Source organism: Loxodonta africana, chromosome 3, assembly GCF_030014295.1.
Source record: "Loxodonta africana isolate mLoxAfr1 chromosome 3, mLoxAfr1.hap2, whole genome shotgun sequence".
NCBI classification, from domain to species: domain Eukaryota; kingdom Metazoa; phylum Chordata; class Mammalia; order Proboscidea; family Elephantidae; genus Loxodonta; species Loxodonta africana.
The window spans coordinates 166574318-166593366 of NC_087344.1; the positions used below are offsets into that span (position 1 = coordinate 166574318).

The following is a 19049-nucleotide window of genomic DNA, read 5'->3' on the forward strand; positions in this document are numbered from 1 at the left end:
GGGAGGGGTTCTTTCTTACCTATTTCAGCCTCTAGTAGCCAGTAATCCTTGGAGTTCCTTGGTTTGCAGACTTGTCTGCCTTCATTGTCTTCCAATAGCGTCAGTCTCCCCGTGTCTGCTTGCTTGCCTGTGTCTACGCTACTGCTTGTATCCCTCAGCAGTGATTAGGTTCAGCACACACCCTACATCTCATTAACATAACAAAGAAAATGGTATTTCCAAGGAGGATTACATCCACAAAAATAGAATGGTATGGTCAACTTCCAACCCATATTTTGTGGCAGTCAGGATTCCAGCATATATTTTGAGGGGGACAGAATTCACAATCCCTAGCAAATGGATTCGTTGACTGTACTAGAAATCTATGTAGAGAGGGAGGGGAAATAAACCCTAATTCTACATAGTATTTAAGAGTTTACAAACCATTTTCATGTACATGATTTCATTGGGTGCTCTTAACTACCCCACAAGGTGGGCATTATTATTCCCATTTTACAGATGAGCACACTGAGGGTCAGAGAGTACAAACTACCAACCGAAAGCCTCATAGTTAGAGATTACCAACCAAGAGTCAATCCCATCTTTACATTCTAACACTGCTCTCTCTCACACCCTGCCTCCCTTTCCTCCAGGCTGCAATATTCACAGCACACATGAGGGAGGTACTGGGCCTGAGATGGCAGCACAGAGATGTAGAGTTTGGAGAAAGATGCCACACTTTGCTTAAGATGAAAGTGCATCTCCTCAAAGTTTCCTGCTTAGGGACAGCAGCTATGGCGCTGCTTAGACAAAGTCCTGGGGCCTGAGGGTCTGGGTGCTTTTCCTCCTGGCCAGGCTGTGCCGAAGGGATGGGCACAGGGTCAAGAAAGGTCGTCATCCAACCTGAAGCCCTGTCCTCAGCTCTGTCACCAAAGCCCCTCTAGTCCCTTATTCGTGTGTGTGGGGGGGGGGGGTAGAGGAGTACACTTGGAGTTATCAGGGAAATAAAGTGGAAGGGGCTCAGGGGTTAGCACTGAGGCTTTCTCCAACGCATTTCATTCAAGTTTAAAAGGCAGCAGAGGCCTGAGGATTGTCTGAGGAGGGACCAGCAGGGGCTCCAAGGGCCTCCACACTGCCCTCTCTGATGGACAGGGGCTTTGATCCTGGGATCTGAGGCCCATAAATCACCCACCAAGGCAGGTGCCCTGGGACTTCTCCAAAGGTGGCTAGCTGACAAGGCAGACTCAGCCAGGCCTCAGTAGGCAGCCCTGGCCCTGCTGCAGTGGGGCATGACAGGTTTACAGGCAGCTAGCCAACAGTAGTTAGCCCAGATTTATCCCCTTTCTGTGAGGGCGGAGGAACCACTAAAGGCTGCTTGGGAGCCCTTAAATCACCCTGATGGGAAATGCTGTCAGGCGGGGAGAGAGGTGATAGGAGGGGTAGGCAGGTAGGAGCCATCCTGGGACAGGGGCTGCCTGCTGGCTCCGTGGCTCCTCGGGTTATAGTCCTTTCCAGAGGGGGATTTTACAGCCCTGGAGCCGAGTGGAGCCAGGCAGCCCCTGGGAAGGAGCCAGGAGGGACCTCAGGAGCTGAGTCAAGAGATTAGGCTGCCCAGAGCTGGGGGTGGAGGTGCAGGGACCCAGCACCACTTGAGCAGCGGCTTGCTCACCCCAAGCAGCTGCAGCAGGCACTGACTCTGTGTGTCTGGGAGGTCCCACCTCCCTGCCCCCATGTCTATCTGCAAGCAGGGCTGTTTAAAGCGAATGTGGGTGCCCTTTTTTCTGGGTGTGGATATTAGTTTCTTTACACCAAAACAAAACGAAAACCTTACCATGGAGTCTATTTCAACTCATGGCGACCCTATGTGTGACAGAGTAGAACTGCTCCACAGGGTTTTCTTGGCTGTAATCCTTATGGAAGGAGATTGCCAGGGCTTTCTTCCACAGTCCTGCTGGGTGGATTTGAACCACCAACCTTTGGGTTAGTAGTCAGGCACAAAGCGCTTACGCCACCACAGACCTTTATCAGATCCCTAGGGCAGCCATAACAAAGTACCACAAACTGCGTGACTTAAAATGACAGAAATGTATTCTCTCACAGTTCTGGAGGCTACAAGTCTGAAATCAAGGTGTAGGCAGGGCTGTGCTCACTCTGAAGGCTCTAAGGGAAGATCTTTCCTTACCTCTTCCACGTTACGGTGGTTGCTGGCTATCTCCGCTTTCATCTTTATACAACCATTTCCCCGAGCCTCTCTGTTGCTCTGTCTCCTCTTTTTATAAGGACACCACTCATTGGATTAGGACCCATCTTGATGTTAACTTAACCTCCTGCTAACCTAACATCTTCAAAGACCCTATTTCCAAACAAGGTCACATTCACAGGTACCAGGGGTTAGGTCACAGCACATCTTTTTGGGGAACACAATTCAACCTATAACAACGTGTGAAATATCTGTTTGCAGTATGTATCAGCGAACAGGTGTGCGCATGCAGTGAGACCATCCTTCATTGTATTCGAGCACCAGGCCTATGAGTTAGTATTGTACCTGTGGGCCAATGGGATGGAGGGTCAGGGACAAATTCACGGTGGTGGGTTCCAGGTCCCTGTCCATGCCTGCCCACTGGATGAGTCTGGGTAGGTATGAGAGGGTACACGGTAGGACAAGGAGAAGTGTGGGTAATGTTTTTGTTTAATAGAGGGCAACTACTGGAGGCTGAAATGAATGAGAAAGAAGAGAAGGTGGGCAGGGATTGGGCAGAAAGATCCACAAGGAGCAGAGAGAGAAACAGCTGAAAGGAAGCACCCAGATGTCCGTTCAAATGTCAGGAAGAACGGGGGGAAAGTGAAGAGATAAAAGAAGAACAACAAAAAGGACAGGGAGAGGAGAAAGGTGACCTGAGGGGTGGAGTGGGCGGGGCAGCTGGTGGGGAGCGCCTTCTGCTCCAGAGGGCACGGGGATCTGGGCTTTCCAGCTGTTCCTGCCTCAGCCCCTCTATGAGTGACAGCTGGCTCAGCAGCAGGACCCTAACCTGAGCAGCCTGCCCTCTGGCCACTCCCCTGCCACAGCTGGCAGCCACCCAAACCCAGCTTCAGGGCACATGGAGTGTGAGCCACGCTGTCCTTGCATTTGCTGGGAGGAATCTCCTATAGTTTAACTGCCTGGACCGGGCTGGGTTAGCCAGGCTTCCGCAGCCTGAACCCAGCAAGGCAAGGTCCAGACTCCCGATGCTGCAAGTGGTTCCCTTCTGCAAGCCTGGCTCTGCTACTGTAGACCCCACCCTGTGAGTCTGAGGTCTTGAGGGGAGAGGGGTGTCTATGGTGTTTGTTGGTGTGCACCTTAGTGTGTCTGCATGTCCATATGTCTCTGAGTGTGCATAAGGCACCCAGCAAGGTCAGATGCTGGGTGTACAAAGCCAAGCGACAGTTTTCCAGGTGTGATATGTGGATCCCTGGGTGTTCGGGAAAGGAGCCCAGGTTGCGCAGTGGTTAAAGTGCTCCACTGCTAACCAAAAGGTTGGCGGTTCAAACCCACCAGCTGCTCCACTGGAGAAAAGATGTGGAAGTCTACTTCCATAAACATTACAGCCTTGGAAACCCTATAGGGCTGTTCTACTCCATCTTATAGGGTTGCTATGAGTCAGAATTGACTTAACAACAGTGGGTTTTAATGGGTGGGTGTGAAGAAAAGTCCCTCAAATGTTCCTCAACGTTCCCTTCTCCCCATTCTTCACCACCTCAAATGCTACCTTCTCAATGAAGCTTCCCTGAGACTCAGCTGGGAATGACCACTCAATTGTGCCCTTACAGCTGATGGGCTGACCATCACACTTTAATTGGTTTATCTTCAGTTATTTCATACATACACAAAGATAAAATGACCTAAGAGATACCCACTGTGGGGACAGACTAATGTGACCCCCATGATTGTCCCTTTGTAGAGCCCCCTCCCCTTGAGTGTGGATGGGGTCCGTGACTTGCTTCTAACCAATATTGTCATTGTTAGTTGCCATCAAGTTGGCTCTGACTCATGGGGTCGCCATGTACAACAGAACAAAATGTTGCCTGGTCCTGCACTGCACCATCTTCACAGTCGTTGGTACGCTCAAGTCTACTGTTCCGGCCACAGTGTGTTTTGAGTGCCTTCCAACCTAAGAGGCTCATCTTCCAGCACTATATTAGACAATATTCTTTTGTGATTCAGAGGGTTTTCATTAGCTAATTTTCAGCCTTTCTTCCTAGTCTGTCTTAGTCTGGAAGTTCCACTGAAACCTGCCTATCATGGGTGAGCCTGCTGGTATTTGGAATACCAATGGCATAGCTTTCAGCATCATGTCACACAAGCCACCACAGTATGACAAATTGACAGTCAGGCCATGGTTCTAACCAACAGAATATGGCAAAGTTGAGGTATGTCATTCCCATTGTTACGTTATATAAGACTTGCTAGCTGACTCACTCCCAAAATTCTCCCTGATGGAATAAGCGGCCACGTTGAAGACACCTATTTGGCAAGAAACTGTGAGCAGACAAGGACACTGCTGAAGGCGGTCTCCAGCCAAAATCCATCAAGAAACTGGGGCCTCAGTCCTACAACCTCAAGGAACTGAATTCTGCCAATGAGCTCGGAAGTGGATTCTTTCCCATTCGAGCCTCAACCTGGACAACATCTTGATTGCAGCCTTTTGAGATAATAAATATGTGTTGTCTTAAACCACTAATTGTTTTAAGCTGCTAGGTTTGCAGTCATTTGTTACGCAGCAATAGAAAACTAACAGCTTTGTCAAACAAACAAAAAAAAATCCCATTGGCTTGGAGGTGATTCTGACTCATGGCAAACCCATGTGTTACAGAGTAAAACTATTCCATCGGGTTTTCTTGGTTGTAATCTTTATGGAAGCATGTCAACAGGCCTTTCTTCCATGTGCCACTGGGTAGGTTTGAACCGCCAACCTTTCAGTTAGTAAATGAGCACAAACCATTTGTGCCACCCCAGACCTAATACCCACGTACCCACCCCTGAAATAATAAACGTTACAACTGAAGTCTCTGTGAACCTCTCCACGATTGCATTTCCCTTCCTCCAAAATATTCCTTAATATTTTCCCATGCATGTACCCCTAAACAATATCAGTGGTGTTTTGAATTTTAAGCTTCATATTCCTTTCCAAAAATGTATCCATAATGTACATGCTCTTTTGTAGCGATCCATCCTGACCGTTTCACTGTCGTCAATAAAGTCCATCCCCAACGTGTTGTGTATGGCCACACAATGCTCTGTGTGAGCCAGCTCCACCGCTGAGAGTTAAAGCAGCTCACGTTTGTGACTTCATGCCATCACACAACCTGGGCATCGGAAGGCACCTAGAGTTCAAGTCCAGCCCACTCTGCTTCTGTTTTGTAAATGGGGTCTCTGGTCCAGAGATAAGTGCCTTGCCCAGGGCCACGGCATTAGCTAATGGTAGAGCCAAGACGGAGACCCAGGCCTACGTGTGGGGGTTTCTACCCATGGATATCTGGCTGTCAAAAAGCACCCTGTTCAAGGGTCAGCCTCACCATTCCATTTCATACCAGGGGTTTTTGTCAGATTGGTCCTGATCTGGAGACCTAGCCTGAGTACTTCTGGGCTTCCACATTCAGTGATTCTCCCACTAACAGGGCCACCCCAAAGTATGAGAAATTCAACAGTCTTATAGCTGAGTCCAGTAGAGCTTACCGCATTTGTTATTTTTTTCCAAGTTGGTTTTTTTCATTTAGTGAAAGCCAAGTTCCGTTCGAGCTAGTTAAGCTGGAGACAGAGAAACAGAAGCTGACAATCTGTGCCCGCCCTTCTTCCCCCTAATGGAACCTCCTTGGACACATACAGATAGTTGCCCAGAACCCTGCCCATCCCGGCTGGTTCACATCCCCATATAGCATCCCCATACCTTCTCCCAGGCATCTCAACTCGAATCTGTCACTTTTGGGGGGAAGCACGCCCCTGCCTTCCACTTCCTTCTATCCAAGGTCACTACATGCCCCTCTTCCCCAGCTCAAAACAGCTAGCAAGTTTGTAAGGTGACTAAAATTTCACTTCTTCCTGAACAAAGAGGCTGGGGGAAGGGGTCTAGGGGTGGGGTGGGAAGAGAGGAGAGGTCTGGGGCTTCCTTCTAAAATCAGGCACCCGGGATTTCTGGGGGCCCTGGAACGTTGTAAGCTCCCTCCTTCCTCACTATCTGTAAGAATTTTTATCCTGACAGACCACTGCCTACTCCATCATTCAGGGCTATGGCTAAAAAACGCCAACACATCACCACCTCTTAGACGGGACTGCAGCTAGACGGTAGGGGCTTCCCCGTGCCCCTTTGCTGCACCATGTTGCGTAGGACAGCAGGGGGCGTGCTTCTCTTTAAACTGCCTTCTAGCAGAGACAGGGCTTCTCATCGACAAGCCTAAATCCTTAGCACAAAGCCTAGAGCGCATAGTAGAAAGATCATAAATGTTTATTGATCAAAGAATAAAGGACTGATGAAACAAGCAGCACATGAGCCAGGGTGCTGTGTCTGTTTGCATCAGAAAGGTTCTTTTGCCAGGAATCAGGGGATAGAGGGGTGCAGATGAACCCTGAAGTAGCTAGGGTGAGAAAACAATTGCCCTTGGATAGCAACACAAAGCTGAATACCTGGATGAGTGGCAGTCCTGAGATCCTCCTACCTGAGCAAGTTGTTACCTGCTGGAGGGGCGCCGTGGGAGACTTCAGGAGAAGGGCTGTCTGTCTGCCCCCAGCTGTAGTGTAGAAAGGGGAGCCACCTAAACTCACCATGCCTCAAGTGGTGACAGCAGGGAGGGTGCAGGTAGACTTCAGCTGGTTCACTGGCATGGGTGTAAGTTTGAAATACGGGGAAACAGTGAAACTGGGTGCAGTGAAGGGTCTCTGTGGCAGGCAGCCCAAGAACTAGGGGTCCCCGCATAGGATAGGCTTCTACCGCATCACTGTGGCACTAGGGGCTGCTCCTGCCCCCAGCCTCTCAGTGTCTCCCACCTGCTGTTTGCTGATACTTGTAAATTCAGCCATTCAGGGACAAAGCCTGTCACCCCACAATGAGAAACACAACATTGAGTAAAGCTATCCCTGGGAGAGTTAACGAATGGATCCAAATTCTCACTAAAGGATGATAGCGCATTCTGGCCTGAGCTCAGCTTTGGGGTGGGGGACAATAGCTGAAGGGCCCTCGGGAAGGGGGAGGTCAGTAGTGGGGGGCATACATGGGCATAGAGGGCTGACCAATTTTACTCTGGACTGGAGTCACCCTCCCCTGCAGCACTGAGGACAGAAACTATGGAGGTGGCTGCATCCCCTGGCCTGCATCTCAGCCAGACCTGAATCTCAGCCAAACCTGACACTCCCACTAACTAGAGAGAAAACAAACACTTTTGCTGTCCTTCATGCCAGCGTCTCTCAGCAAAAGGAATAAAACAGCCCACTTATTTTTATCGCTCACAGATTTCCTGGAAAATGGGCTATTAGTTCCCCTAATGTAAAGATAATAGGCTTATCCCCCTTGGCAAATGGCACCACCCCAGCACATACTCACTCACAGAACCGTCGGGAGGCCTCCCCTGCTGAGGGTGAAGGGAGGATGTAGAGAGCAGGACCAGGACCCAGAGGGGAGCCAAGGAGAGGAGTTGGGCTTCCCTACCCCCACCCTGCGGGTGCTGGCCACAGCCACCCGAGCTGAGTTCGTGGTGCCTGGGGAAGCCATGTCCTCAGAGCCCCTGCCATTTTGCTTCTCTTGGCTGGCAGACGCTACAACACTGGTAAAGGAGACGTGCCGTGAGATGGAATGAGGAAAGTCTCTTGCTGTAGGGTGGGGACGTCCTCTAAGCAGGCTAACACAGCCAGAGATTTGGTTTTTGGGATCCATCCCTGCTCTACCACTGACCCCACTGCCTGTAATCCTGGGAGACATCACTCCCAATTGTACAGACTTCCGGTTTAAAAGGTTTAACTGTCACAAACACCTATGCTAAGTAGATACTATTAGAATTATCCCCAGTTTAACAGGTGGAAAACCCAAGCATCGCACAGGGTAAGTGAGTTATCCAAGGTCACATTATGGCTGAGCGAGGGTTGGAATCCAAGTCACCAGGCTCCACAGGCCAAGACAGAATGCTTCCTGGGGATGCAAGCCCTGCTGTCACTTTCAAGACGTTCTCTCCATCCCCTCCCCTCCATCCCCACCACCCAGGGCCAGGTGTGGCTCTTAGCAAGCTCCACTGCTCCCCACCCCATGCCCACAGTGTGGGGGCACCCCAGCCCTTGGCAAAGGCCGCTTTCTTCACACTAAGAACAGAGAAAAGGGCTTGGCTTCCCCACAGTCTGCAGAGGGACCGACCCTTCGTCCTGAGCCCGGAGTTCTGTGAGGTGGTGGCCGCAGCTGGGCACTTAGTCACACAGGCTCTGCTCTACATCACTCCTTTACTTTTCATATTTACGCCTTGTCCCTCCATCTAGGCTAAATGCTGATAGCTGGGATCCCGACTGATAACATTTTTTCCCCCAGAGAGCCTTGGACCATGCCAGGCAGGTAAGGGGGGCTCAACGACACTTATTGGTCAGACCTGGTCGGTGGGGCACGACTCTGTGCACACTGGCCAAGGGGAGTGACTGCGCAACCTCTGTTCTGCCTCAGCCTGTTTCCTTTGTTTCCTGGGCCTGTGCTGTCTCTCTGAGAGCTCCAGGCTGTATACCCAGGGCCCAGCTCCTGGCCTGACACACAGTGGGGCTCTCCTTCCAGCCTGACCTCTGCGGTCCTGCCCAATAAGCTGTAGAAACACAAGCAGGCAGAGGGCAGAGAGCCTCACCCAGAGGGCACGGGGCAGCCACCCGACAGCAGTCCCTTCCTCTTGGCTGGTGGGGGTTGGAAAGAGGGCCTGTCTAGAGCCATGGAGACTAGGCCTGGGGAGAGGTATGTGCTGACAGTCTGGGGGGCTCTGGGCATGCTGGGGTGATGCTGCTAGCCCAGGAGGAAATGTAGCCTTTGATGGTCTCCTTGGGGCTGCCCACAGGGTGGCCAGAGCCCCTTTAAGGGGTGACGATGGGGGTGAAATCATCCTGCATTTGAAAGGGGGGTACCTTAGGCCCAAAAAGGGACAGAGATGTCCGAAGCACCTCTAGCTGCTTTGAGAGTCCAAAAATGGGGAGAACCTGTGTCTACATGAGCAGAAGCTAGTGGGGAACACATAAGGACGAGGCTGGGAGAATGTGAGCTAGCAAAGAGTGGGGTGGGTAGGTTTACTGATCAGCCTTTTTCTCCTCCTTCATGCACAGTGGGTGCCTCCGAGGCCAGGGCCCTGGGCTCCGTCTCTCCAGCCGGCTCCACACGGGGCTCCTCGGTCAGGAGGTAGTGTGCCAGCTGCTCCAAGGCCTCCAGGCTCACCCTCTGCAGACGCTGCTCGTGCTCCTGCCTCAGCAGCCGCAGCACTGCCTCAGCGTCCCGCGGCTCAAAGTGCTTGGCCAAGACCCGGCCCAGCTGGTGCCACAGGGGCTGCGGCCAGGGGCTGGGCTGGGCCTGGCGCGCCTTCTCCGGGGGCCGAATGACGACATTGATGGAGGCATTGGGCCCACTGCAGTAGTCAGAGAGGCACTTGTCATCGTCCATGAGCTGGCCACGGAAGAGCAGGTGCTGCTGCTCCTCAGGTATCTGTAGCCGCTCTGACACCAGCTTCTTCAGCATGGCCACGCTCTCTTTCCCAGACACCTCCAGGCGGCATCTCTGGCCCAGGAGCAGCTTGACCGTGAGGAGCATTGAGCCAGGAGTGGAATCAGGTGGGACCCATGCTCAGGAGCTGACCCGAGGATTAAGAGCCTCGCAGGAGAGGTTGGTGTCTCCCTGTCAATAGAGGATCCCTGAAGCCAAGGGCTCAGCCCAGGTGGGCAGCCATTGGCCAATGCACAGTGATGCCACAATGCTGCAGCGGGGCTCATTCCAGAGTGGAATTTCAGGAAAGGAAGTGGGACATTGTGAGAGGAGGAAGGGAGGCAGGAAAGGAAAAAGGAGGGCCAAGAAGGAAAAGGTGGGACTAGGAGAAAGGACGAGGAGATTGGGTCTCATCCTTCTTGGTATCCCTGTCTCCCACACGGGGTACCTGGTACACGAAAGGTCTCAATACATGTTTGTAGAACGAATCAGACAAAATGTAGAAAAGTTGGGCCATTCAGGAGGACGCAGAGTCCAGGACTGCAGGCTGTGGGAGGATATCAACCAGCCCGCAGCCCTCCCCCTCATCCCACCTCCTTCCTTCCCCAGAGAGATGAAAATCCAAAATTACATAAAAAATACATCAGAAAGTGATTCCTGTCTTTACCAAAGGATCTTCTGTAACATTTCTTTAAAGAGCCAGCTCCCCTGGTGCATCTGAAATAAGATAGAATTTGTGAATTTACCTACAGCATGTGCAGGACACATGGACTCCATGACGACAGGGAGCAGAGGGATGGATGAGGCTTCTCCTGGGCCATCTGGGAGCTCCCAGCCTCTGGAAGGGAGGATCCTGTGGTGGACAAGCCTTGGGACGGACAGGATTGGGGATTTGCCTTGGGAGACACCCAGAGCAGAACTAATCCAGGAAGGCGTCCTGGAGGGCTGAGGTTTTCTCAGGTCTTTCACAAAAGACAAAAGGAAGGCGAGTTAGGGAAGAGGGCAGCTTGCAATCTTTCTCCCGGTTATGGGACTTCTGAGGAAAGGGGCAGGAGCGAGACTTCCGAACATGGAGTAAGATGAGAAACAGCCACCTACTTCCAGCCTCTCCTCCTCAGACCCGTCTACCCGGCCAGTCCTGACCACTGGAGGCCACAGGGGAAGGCACTTTGGGCTTGGACTTCCAGAAGCAAGTCAGAGCCGCAGCTCTCTGAGGCCAGTGGCCACCTGTAGGCAGGTGCCCCTGTGCCAGGGACTTTGAAGGCTACGCTTGCTGAGTCATGCTTTCCAAATCAGGCCACCTGGTCTAGAGAGTCATCCCAGTGTTCTAGTGGGCCATGCAGACAGAAACTGCAGCGTCCTGGGAAGCTGAGACAGACGGTCAGCCCCCAGATCCCTGCCCCTGGACCCTGGAGTTCTCACTGTCCTGGTCACGGAGGACAGTGGGGGGCACCTTTATGGACCCTGAAATCACATTGGGAGCCTGGAAATTTCATAATTTTTCCTATGTAATTGCCTGTCTTAATTACACAATTAGCATGAGAAAATGTTAATTGTGTAATCAGAGCATGCAATCAGACAAAGATTGCCATAATTAAGGGGGAAGATTAGAGGGAATGAGTGGGTTTTGTGACTTCAGGAAAAGGAAAGTGTGTGTCCAGAGACAACAATGGACAGTCTTGGGCTTGGACCCCACTGTGGACAACTGCAAAGGCAATTCATGTCTTTTGGAAACAAGCACAGTGTTGAGGGGGGAAGGAGGGGATGAGGTAGGGAGGGTAGTTTGGGTCAGGTCTGTGGGCATCCAGGAGCCCTTTACGCTAATTCCTGAAAGGACTGTTTGAGCGTCGGGACACTGGAGTCTTGTAGAATGAAACTGTAGAAATGAACTCTGTAGGATGAAAGCCAAGTATGCAGCTGCCAGCCTGGGGCCCTGGCCTTGAGCAAGCCTATTCCTGGAGTCTCCTTTTCCTCCTTTGTCAAATGGGAGTGTAATCACTGCCCAGCCATCCTCCCAGGGCAGCTGTGAGGGTTAAGAGAGGCAGGTCATGTCCTCCAGGACTTGGCACGGTGTCTGGCCCTAACATAAATTCAGTATATATTTGCTTAAATTTAAAAATCTAAAACAAAATTGCCATAGAGTCAATCCTGGCTCATGGCAACCCTAGGTTTGTCAGAGTAGGTTCAAACCGGCTTAACCATTTGTACCTAAAGTGCTATGTAAATGTGATCTCTTATTAACTGTCATCCCCACGCGGTCAGGGAAGACCCAACTGCACCTACCAGTATGCGCAAATCGTGGTTCTCCACAGGCACGGGGCACACCCATTGAAGCAGTCCTCTGCAGATAAGGCCAGCCGAGGGGAAGGAAGGAAACGGATATCTGCTGACAGCTGAGGGAGCCCCAGGCTGTGGGGAGTTATAACCATTCCCTGGGGTTTCATGAAAGACTCATCAAATAGAAAAGTTATGACCTCTGCCCATCTCATTCTCTAGGCAAGTTATCAAGTTATTACACTTTAATCATGTCAGGCTGGCCCTGCAGAGGAGGCTGGGGGAGAGACAGGGGGAAGGGCACAAAGAGACACTCAGAGAAGAGAGAGCAAAGAGACACCGGGAGAGAAATGGAGACACGATGTCATGGATTGAATTGTGTAACCCCCAAAATATGTGTATCAGTTGGGCTGGGCCCTGATTCCCAGCATTGTGTGATTTTCCAATATGTTGTGAATCCTGCCTCTGTGATGTTAATGAGGGAGGATGGGCGGCAGTTGTGTTAGTGAGGCAGGACTCAAACAACATGATTAGATCTTTCTTGAGGCAACCTCTTGAGATATAAGAGAAAGTAGTGAGCAGAGAGACAGGCGGATCTCCTACCACCAAGAAAGCAGCACCAGGAGCAGAGCGCGTCCTTGGGACACAGGGTCCCTGCGCCTGAGAAGCTTCTTAATCAGGGGAAGATTGGGGACGAGGACCTTCCTCCAGAGCCAACAGAGGGAAAGCCTTCCCCTGGAGCTGACACCCTGAATTTGGACTTTTAGTCTACTTTACTGTGAGGAAATAAATTTCTCTTTGTTAAAGCCATCCACTTGTGGTATTTCTGTTATAGCAGCACTAGATGACTAAGGCACATGGGGACAGAAAAAGAGAGCAAAAGAGAGAGAGATTGATAGAAATAGCAGGAGAGGGAAGGGAAAGGGGGCATGGGAAGCCAAGTGCAGGAGGTGCTTAGTAAGGGGAGAATGTCAGAGGAACCACAGAGTGGGGAGGATAAGGAGAAAAAGTGCAGGACAAGGAGCAGGGGCCAGAGGCACCAGGGAAGAAGATATAAAAGGATACTTATGCCAAGAAAAGGTCCCTGGGTGTTTTAAGTGGCTTGCACTCATCTACTAAACTAGAGGTTGGCTGTTTGAATGTACCCAGTGGCACCACGGAAGAAAGGCCTGGCCATCTGCTTCGGTAAGATTAAAAAAAAAAAAAAACCCATTGCCGTCGAGTCGATTCTGACTCATAGTGACCCTGTAGGACAGAGTAGAACTGCCCCATAGGGTTTCCAAGGAGCGCCTCGTGGATTCGAACTGCCGACCTTTTGGTTAGCAGCCATAACTCTTAACCACTACACCACCAGGGCTTCCAAAAAACTTTGGTTGTAAAGATTACAGTCAAGAAAACTGTATAGAGTGCAGTTCTACTCTGTAACACGTGGGGTTGTTGTGAGTGGAAATCAACCTGACAGCAATGGGTTTTTGGTGCCAGGAAAGAAGACGAGGAGAAGGGGAGCAGGAAGGGTTAATGCACAATTTAACTAAATTATTGATTTATTAAAGTGCAATAAGTACCTCTGTAGAAGTCACCTCTAAGTACAGTGTTCCTGTTCCCCTCTCCTTGTTGTCTTCCAATGATTCCTGGGAAACCTTAGCAGAGAAAGTAGAGCCCTAGAAGCTGTTTATTGACAGAGGGGTTGAGAGTCTGAAGTTGTGGTTCTGCTGCACCCCACCTCCTCCACCCCAGGCCAACCCCACTGTCCAATACCCAACGGCATTTCTGAGTGCCCATGATGGGCTGCTTTCTGCAAGGCCCTGGAGGATAGAACCTAATAATGGCGGGCGGCGGGGGGAGAGGGTAAAGACCAGCAGGTGCCTAGACACTTCTGATCCTGTTCAGCCTATGCCACCTCCTGTAGCTGTCACCAGGACCCCTAGGGCCCTCTGAGGAGGGGTATCTTGGGGCCACTCTGTTCCCAGCCAGGCTTCACTCAGGAGAGGACCGGCAGTAATTCAGGTGGCCTCTTGCCCAGGGCTGCCCTCCCATGGGGCCTGGCATTCAGTGGGTGCTCAGTAGTAAATGTGGCCCCTTGTCCATTGGCTGACACTGGCTTTATCAGCAGCTGAATGAAAGTGGGTCTGCAGCTGCTGCAGTGGGGACCCCAAAGCCTTCCCCGCCCCCAGGCCTTGGGGAGCTGAGGCTGAGGTAAGTGGGCTGGAGCCTGGTGTCAGCAGACCTGAGGGGAGCAGAAGGAGGCAGCAGACCTCATGGGGCCACAGGAGCCCGGGAAAGCCAGGTCCCAGTCCTGCCCTTGCTGACAGCGGGTGGCCCAGCATCTCTCCAGGCCTCGGTCCTTGCATCAGGCAACGCCTAAGTCCAACACTATGCTGCTGCCCTGGAACCCTGGAGAAGTCAGACACTGACTGGGGATAGCTCAGCAGCCCTGCCCAAGAGTACCTTCTGGAAAAACTCGTGGGGCTGCGGGCTGCTGTGACCACTAGATGTCACTGGCGATCCCTCCAGCAGGCTCCAGCCTCAGACACCAAACGAGCGAGCCTGGGGTCTCCACACCCTTAGGGCTGGACACTCAGGACCAGACCACCCCCCACCCCAGGTCCAGAGCCTCCTCCGCAGACTAACCCCCCTCCCACAGACTGCCATTCCCCTCCCTCCCTCATGGGCCATGCTCCAGCAGTGCCCACTAGGTGCTGGGCCGGGTGCTGAGGCAGGAACAGAGGATAGTAAAACACATCCCTGGCCTTCCCGACATCTCAGTGGGACACATATAATAAGTTCATCATTTTAGCCCCACCTATAAACTTTGGGTCTGGGTATAAACTTTACCTTGGAGGGGGAGGAGCTCCTGACTCCAGCTGGAGGCTTCATCAGGGAGGGGCTTTGGGATGGGTTTTGAAGGAGGAACAGGAGCTGCCCCAGTGAAGAAGGCAAGAGGGCATCCTGGTTGAGGGCCCAGCACATGCAAGGCGTGTGAGAATTAGGGAACCGAGAGAGAAGCAGTATAGTTGGAGTGTGGTGTAAGGGGGAGGGGGGGATACGATGAGGCTGAAAGGTGAGTGAGAAAATAGGCAGGGCCAGTCACCTTCACAGAGGTGTTCTTTTCTGGGGCCAAAATTTCTCTGAGTTCAACACACCACACCCTAAATCCCTACCAAAGGAATCCCAAAGGAGCAGTCCACAACTATTGCTCACTATCTCTTACACACATGTACACACAATGCACACACAAATACACACTCTGCCAACCTAAGCTTGAAATCAGCCAAGGGACTCTTCCCCACACCATCTCTGAGGTCTTCCAGGGCTATGGGAACTGCAGGAGACCCCACGTCAGCAGTCAGGCTGCCAAGAGGTGAGTTCCTCCTTCCCTCCCTCAGTGCCTTCTGTGGTTAGCCCAGGTGCAGCCCCTGCCCGTGGTTTGGCTGGTGGCACATCACCTCAGTTAAGGGTGTTTCAACCACAATGAACATAGAGTGTCTCCTTGCCCATCTGCACTCTGGGCTGCTAGAAGAAATAGTTTACTATTTCAGCCCTTAGCTGTGTGACCATGACTGTACATATAGACCCTAAAAGTACTAAACTTTAGAATACTGATATTACAAGCCTTTGGGCACTGGAATTCTCTAAGACCCCTCCTTGAAGAAGGGACCATCAGTGAGCACTGGGGACTCCGGGAGGCTTAGATTTGCTAGACCCAGGCTTGTTTATTCATCCATGCATCCGTGCCTACAATATACATATTCCTTACAGACTAAATACATGCCAGGCATCTGCACTAAAGGGTGGGGAGTGATCTCTGCTCTGCAGATTTAGCAAGAACAAGAGGTAGTGCTCAGACTGGACTCGTACTTGGCAGGTGGGCAGCGGAGCAGGTGAGACAGGGAGAGGAGGAGTTCTAGAGTCCTGGAAAAAGGGACAGATGTGAGAAGAAGTTCTGTGAAGGGAGATGTGGGCAGAACTAGCTTTAACAACCCAGCACATCAATGTCTTTCAGGGCAGGATGGAGGGGCTAGCTATGAAAATCCTTCCAAGCCAGATGAAGAAGGTCTTCCACAAGGCTGTGGGCAGCACCTGCACAAATAGTGTTAGCCACCTGGGGGTGAATCTTTGGGGCCAAGTAGAAAACTGACTTGGGGGCACTTGGGGACCAGAGAATGGAAAGAGCTGAAAGGCTATGGTAGCTGAGGCTGGGGCTGATAAATCAGGCCGGGTGAACCAACAGGGGGCCAATTCTGGTTCCATTCAGACTGAAAAAACCAGTTGCCATCAAGTCATTTCTGACTCATGGTGGTCCTACATGCTGCAGAGTAGAACTGTGCTCCATAGGGTTTTCCATGACTGTGATCTTTTGGAAGTAAATTGCCAGGCCTTTCTTCCAAAGCACTTCTGTGTGGATTTGAACTGTCAACGTTTCAGTTAGAAGCTGAGTGCTTAACTATCTGTGCCACCCAGGAATTCCTCCATTAGGACTAGTGTTCCGTAATTCATAATGTGGTCTTCAAGTTCTTGGGTATCATTTCTCCCTATTTTCCATATAAAGGGCTTCCTGGAAATTCTATAATCTGATCTTGGTTGAAACAACAAGAAGAAAGGTTAAGTCACAGCTAGGCCAGGTTAAGTGGAGAAGCAAAGGCTTCCTGGATCAGGTGGAATGGTGAAACCCAGCTGAGGCCCTGGAGGACTTAGCATTGACAGGTGCCTCCCTGGGAACAGCTTTGATGAATGCTCCCCTCCCTCCAGGGGTGACTGTTACCTTGAAGATCTGTGATATCAACCAGAGTGTCAGGAACCCCTCTACCATGCAGCAAAAATAAAACATGACGCATTAAAAACGAGGTCAGAGGAGGTGACTCAGAGCCCTGCCCTAAATACTCCCTTCTCTTGTGGTCTTGCAAGTCCATAGCTGGGTCTGGATGGAGAAGCCTGCGGCAGCTCTAAAGATTAATTCAGCAGGACCAAAGAGGCCCCTGATGCTCTTAGAGAGATGCAAAGGCTGGTCCTTCAACAAGGCAGCTTGCATCAGCCTTTCAGCCCAGCTATTGGCTTAAGAGTGCTGTCTCAGGGTGGGTTCTCCAGAGAAGCAAAACCAGTGAAGCAGAGAGAGAGAGAGATTTATATCAAGGAAATGACTCCTGTGGTTGTAGAGGCTGGAAGTCCCAAGTCTGTGGGTCAAGCTGGAGGCTTCTCCTGACTCATATAGTTGCAGGGGCTGGTGAACCCAAGATTGGCAGGTCAGATGGCAGGCCTCTGGCTCACAGGCTGTGGAGGCCAACGAATCCCAAAATTGACAGGTAAGTTGCAAGCTCAAGTCCCAAGAACCAGAGGACAGATGAACAGGGGCCAGCTGCAGAATGTAGAGGGAGCTCAAGCCAGCAAGCTTTGCCAGAAAGTCCACATATACTGGATATGCCCCCAAAGAAACTCACTTTCAACTGATTGGCTGCTGGTAACAGATCTCATCATGGAGGTGATTACATTATATCAGATCTCATTATGGAGATGATTACATCATTACATAGCTGCTAAACTACATCACAACTGCCAAACCACTGAGAATCATGGGCCAGCCAAGTTGATACACAACTTTAACCATCACAAGTGCTAAGGTGAGTCCTTGGATGAGATTCTTGTCCACAAGCCCCTTGGGAAAATGGTATCTAGCGAACTGCGTGACCTTTGTGCAAAGGATGCTGGAACAAAAATGGAGGTCTGGATGGGAAAAACAGAAGAAAGCTGGGAACAGACTGGGAGGCTGGGCTTGGGGGACTGAGCTATGAGGCAGACCTCGGTTAGGAGAAGAGGAACCAAATTCCAGCCAAACAAGGGAGGTAGTAAATTTGGATTTGATTTGGACTTGTTTAACCCCATGAGTGTCCAGTTGGCGGGTGTTGTTGTTGTTGTTAGGTGCCATCGACTCAGTTCCGACTCATAGCAACTCCATGCCCAACAGAACGAAACACTGCCCGGTCCTGAGCCATCCTTACAATCGTTGTTATGCTTGAGCTCATTGTTGCAGCCACTGTGTCAATCCACCTCGTTGAGGGTCTTCCTCTTTTCCACTGACCCTGTACTCTGCCAAGCATGATGTCCTTCTCCAGGGACTGATCTCTCCTGACAACATGTCCAAAGACGCAGTCTCGCCATCCTTGCCTCTAAGGAGCATTCTGGCCACACTTCCTCCAAGACAGATTTTTTCGTTCTTTTGGCAGTCCATGGTATATTCAGTATTCTTCGCCAACACCACAATTCAAAGGCATCAGCTCTTCTTCGGTCTTCCTTACTCATTGTCCAGCTTTCACATGCATATGATGCAACTGAAAATACCATGACTTGGGTCAGGCGCACCTTAGTCTTCAGGGTATTATCTTTGCTCTTCAACACTTTGAAGAGGTCTTTTGCAGCAGATTTGCCCAATGCAATGAGTCTTTTGATTTCTTGACTGCTGTTTCCACGGCTGTTGATTGTGGATCCAAGTAAAATGAAATCCTTGACAACTTCAATCTTTTCTCCGTTTATCATGATGTTGCTCACTGGTCCAGTTGTGAGGATTTTTGTTTTCTTTATGTTGAGGTGCAATCTATACTGAAGGCTGTGGTCTTTGATCTTCATTAGTAAGTGCTTCAAGTCTTCTTCACTTTCAGCAAGCAAGGTTGTGTCATCTGCATAACGCAGGTTGTTAATGAGCCTTCCTCCAATCCTGTTGCCTCGTTCTTCTTCATATAGTCCAGCTTCTCGGATTATTTGTTCAGCATACAGATTGAATAGGTATGATGAAAGGATATAACGCTGACGCACACATTTCATGACTTTAAACCAATCAGTATCCCCTTGTTCTGTCTGAACAACTGCTTCTTGATCTATGTAAAGGTTCCTCATGAGCCTGATTAAGTTTTCTGGAATTCCCATTCTTCACAGTGTTATCCATAGTTTGTTATGATCCACACAGTCGAATGCCTTTGCATAGTCAATAAAACACAGGTAAACATCCTTCTGGTATTCCCTGCTTTCAGCCAGGAACCGTCTGACATCATCAATGATATCCCTGGTTCCACAACCTCTTCTGAAACCGGCGTGAATTTCTGGCATTTCCCTGTGGATATACTGCTGCAG

General features: G+C 50.8%; 1 protein-coding gene across 1 annotated transcript; it reads right to left on the reverse strand.

Moving 5' to 3' along the window:
• Window positions 1–9257: 9257 nt before the first annotated feature.
• Window positions 9258–9764, reverse strand: UBL4B (ubiquitin like 4B). The gene has a single exon (XM_003409397.1). It carries the CDS (start codon window positions 9762–9764, stop codon window positions 9258–9260), a length of 507 nt encoding a protein of 168 aa, XP_003409445.1.
• Between the last annotated feature and the right edge of the window lie 9285 nt (window positions 9765–19049).

Coding starts and splice junctions, on each gene's coding strand:
- UBL4B (XM_003409397.1), bottom strand. CDS start 9,764: ATGCTCCTCACGGTCAAGCTGCTCCTGGGCCAGAGATGCCGCCTGGAG.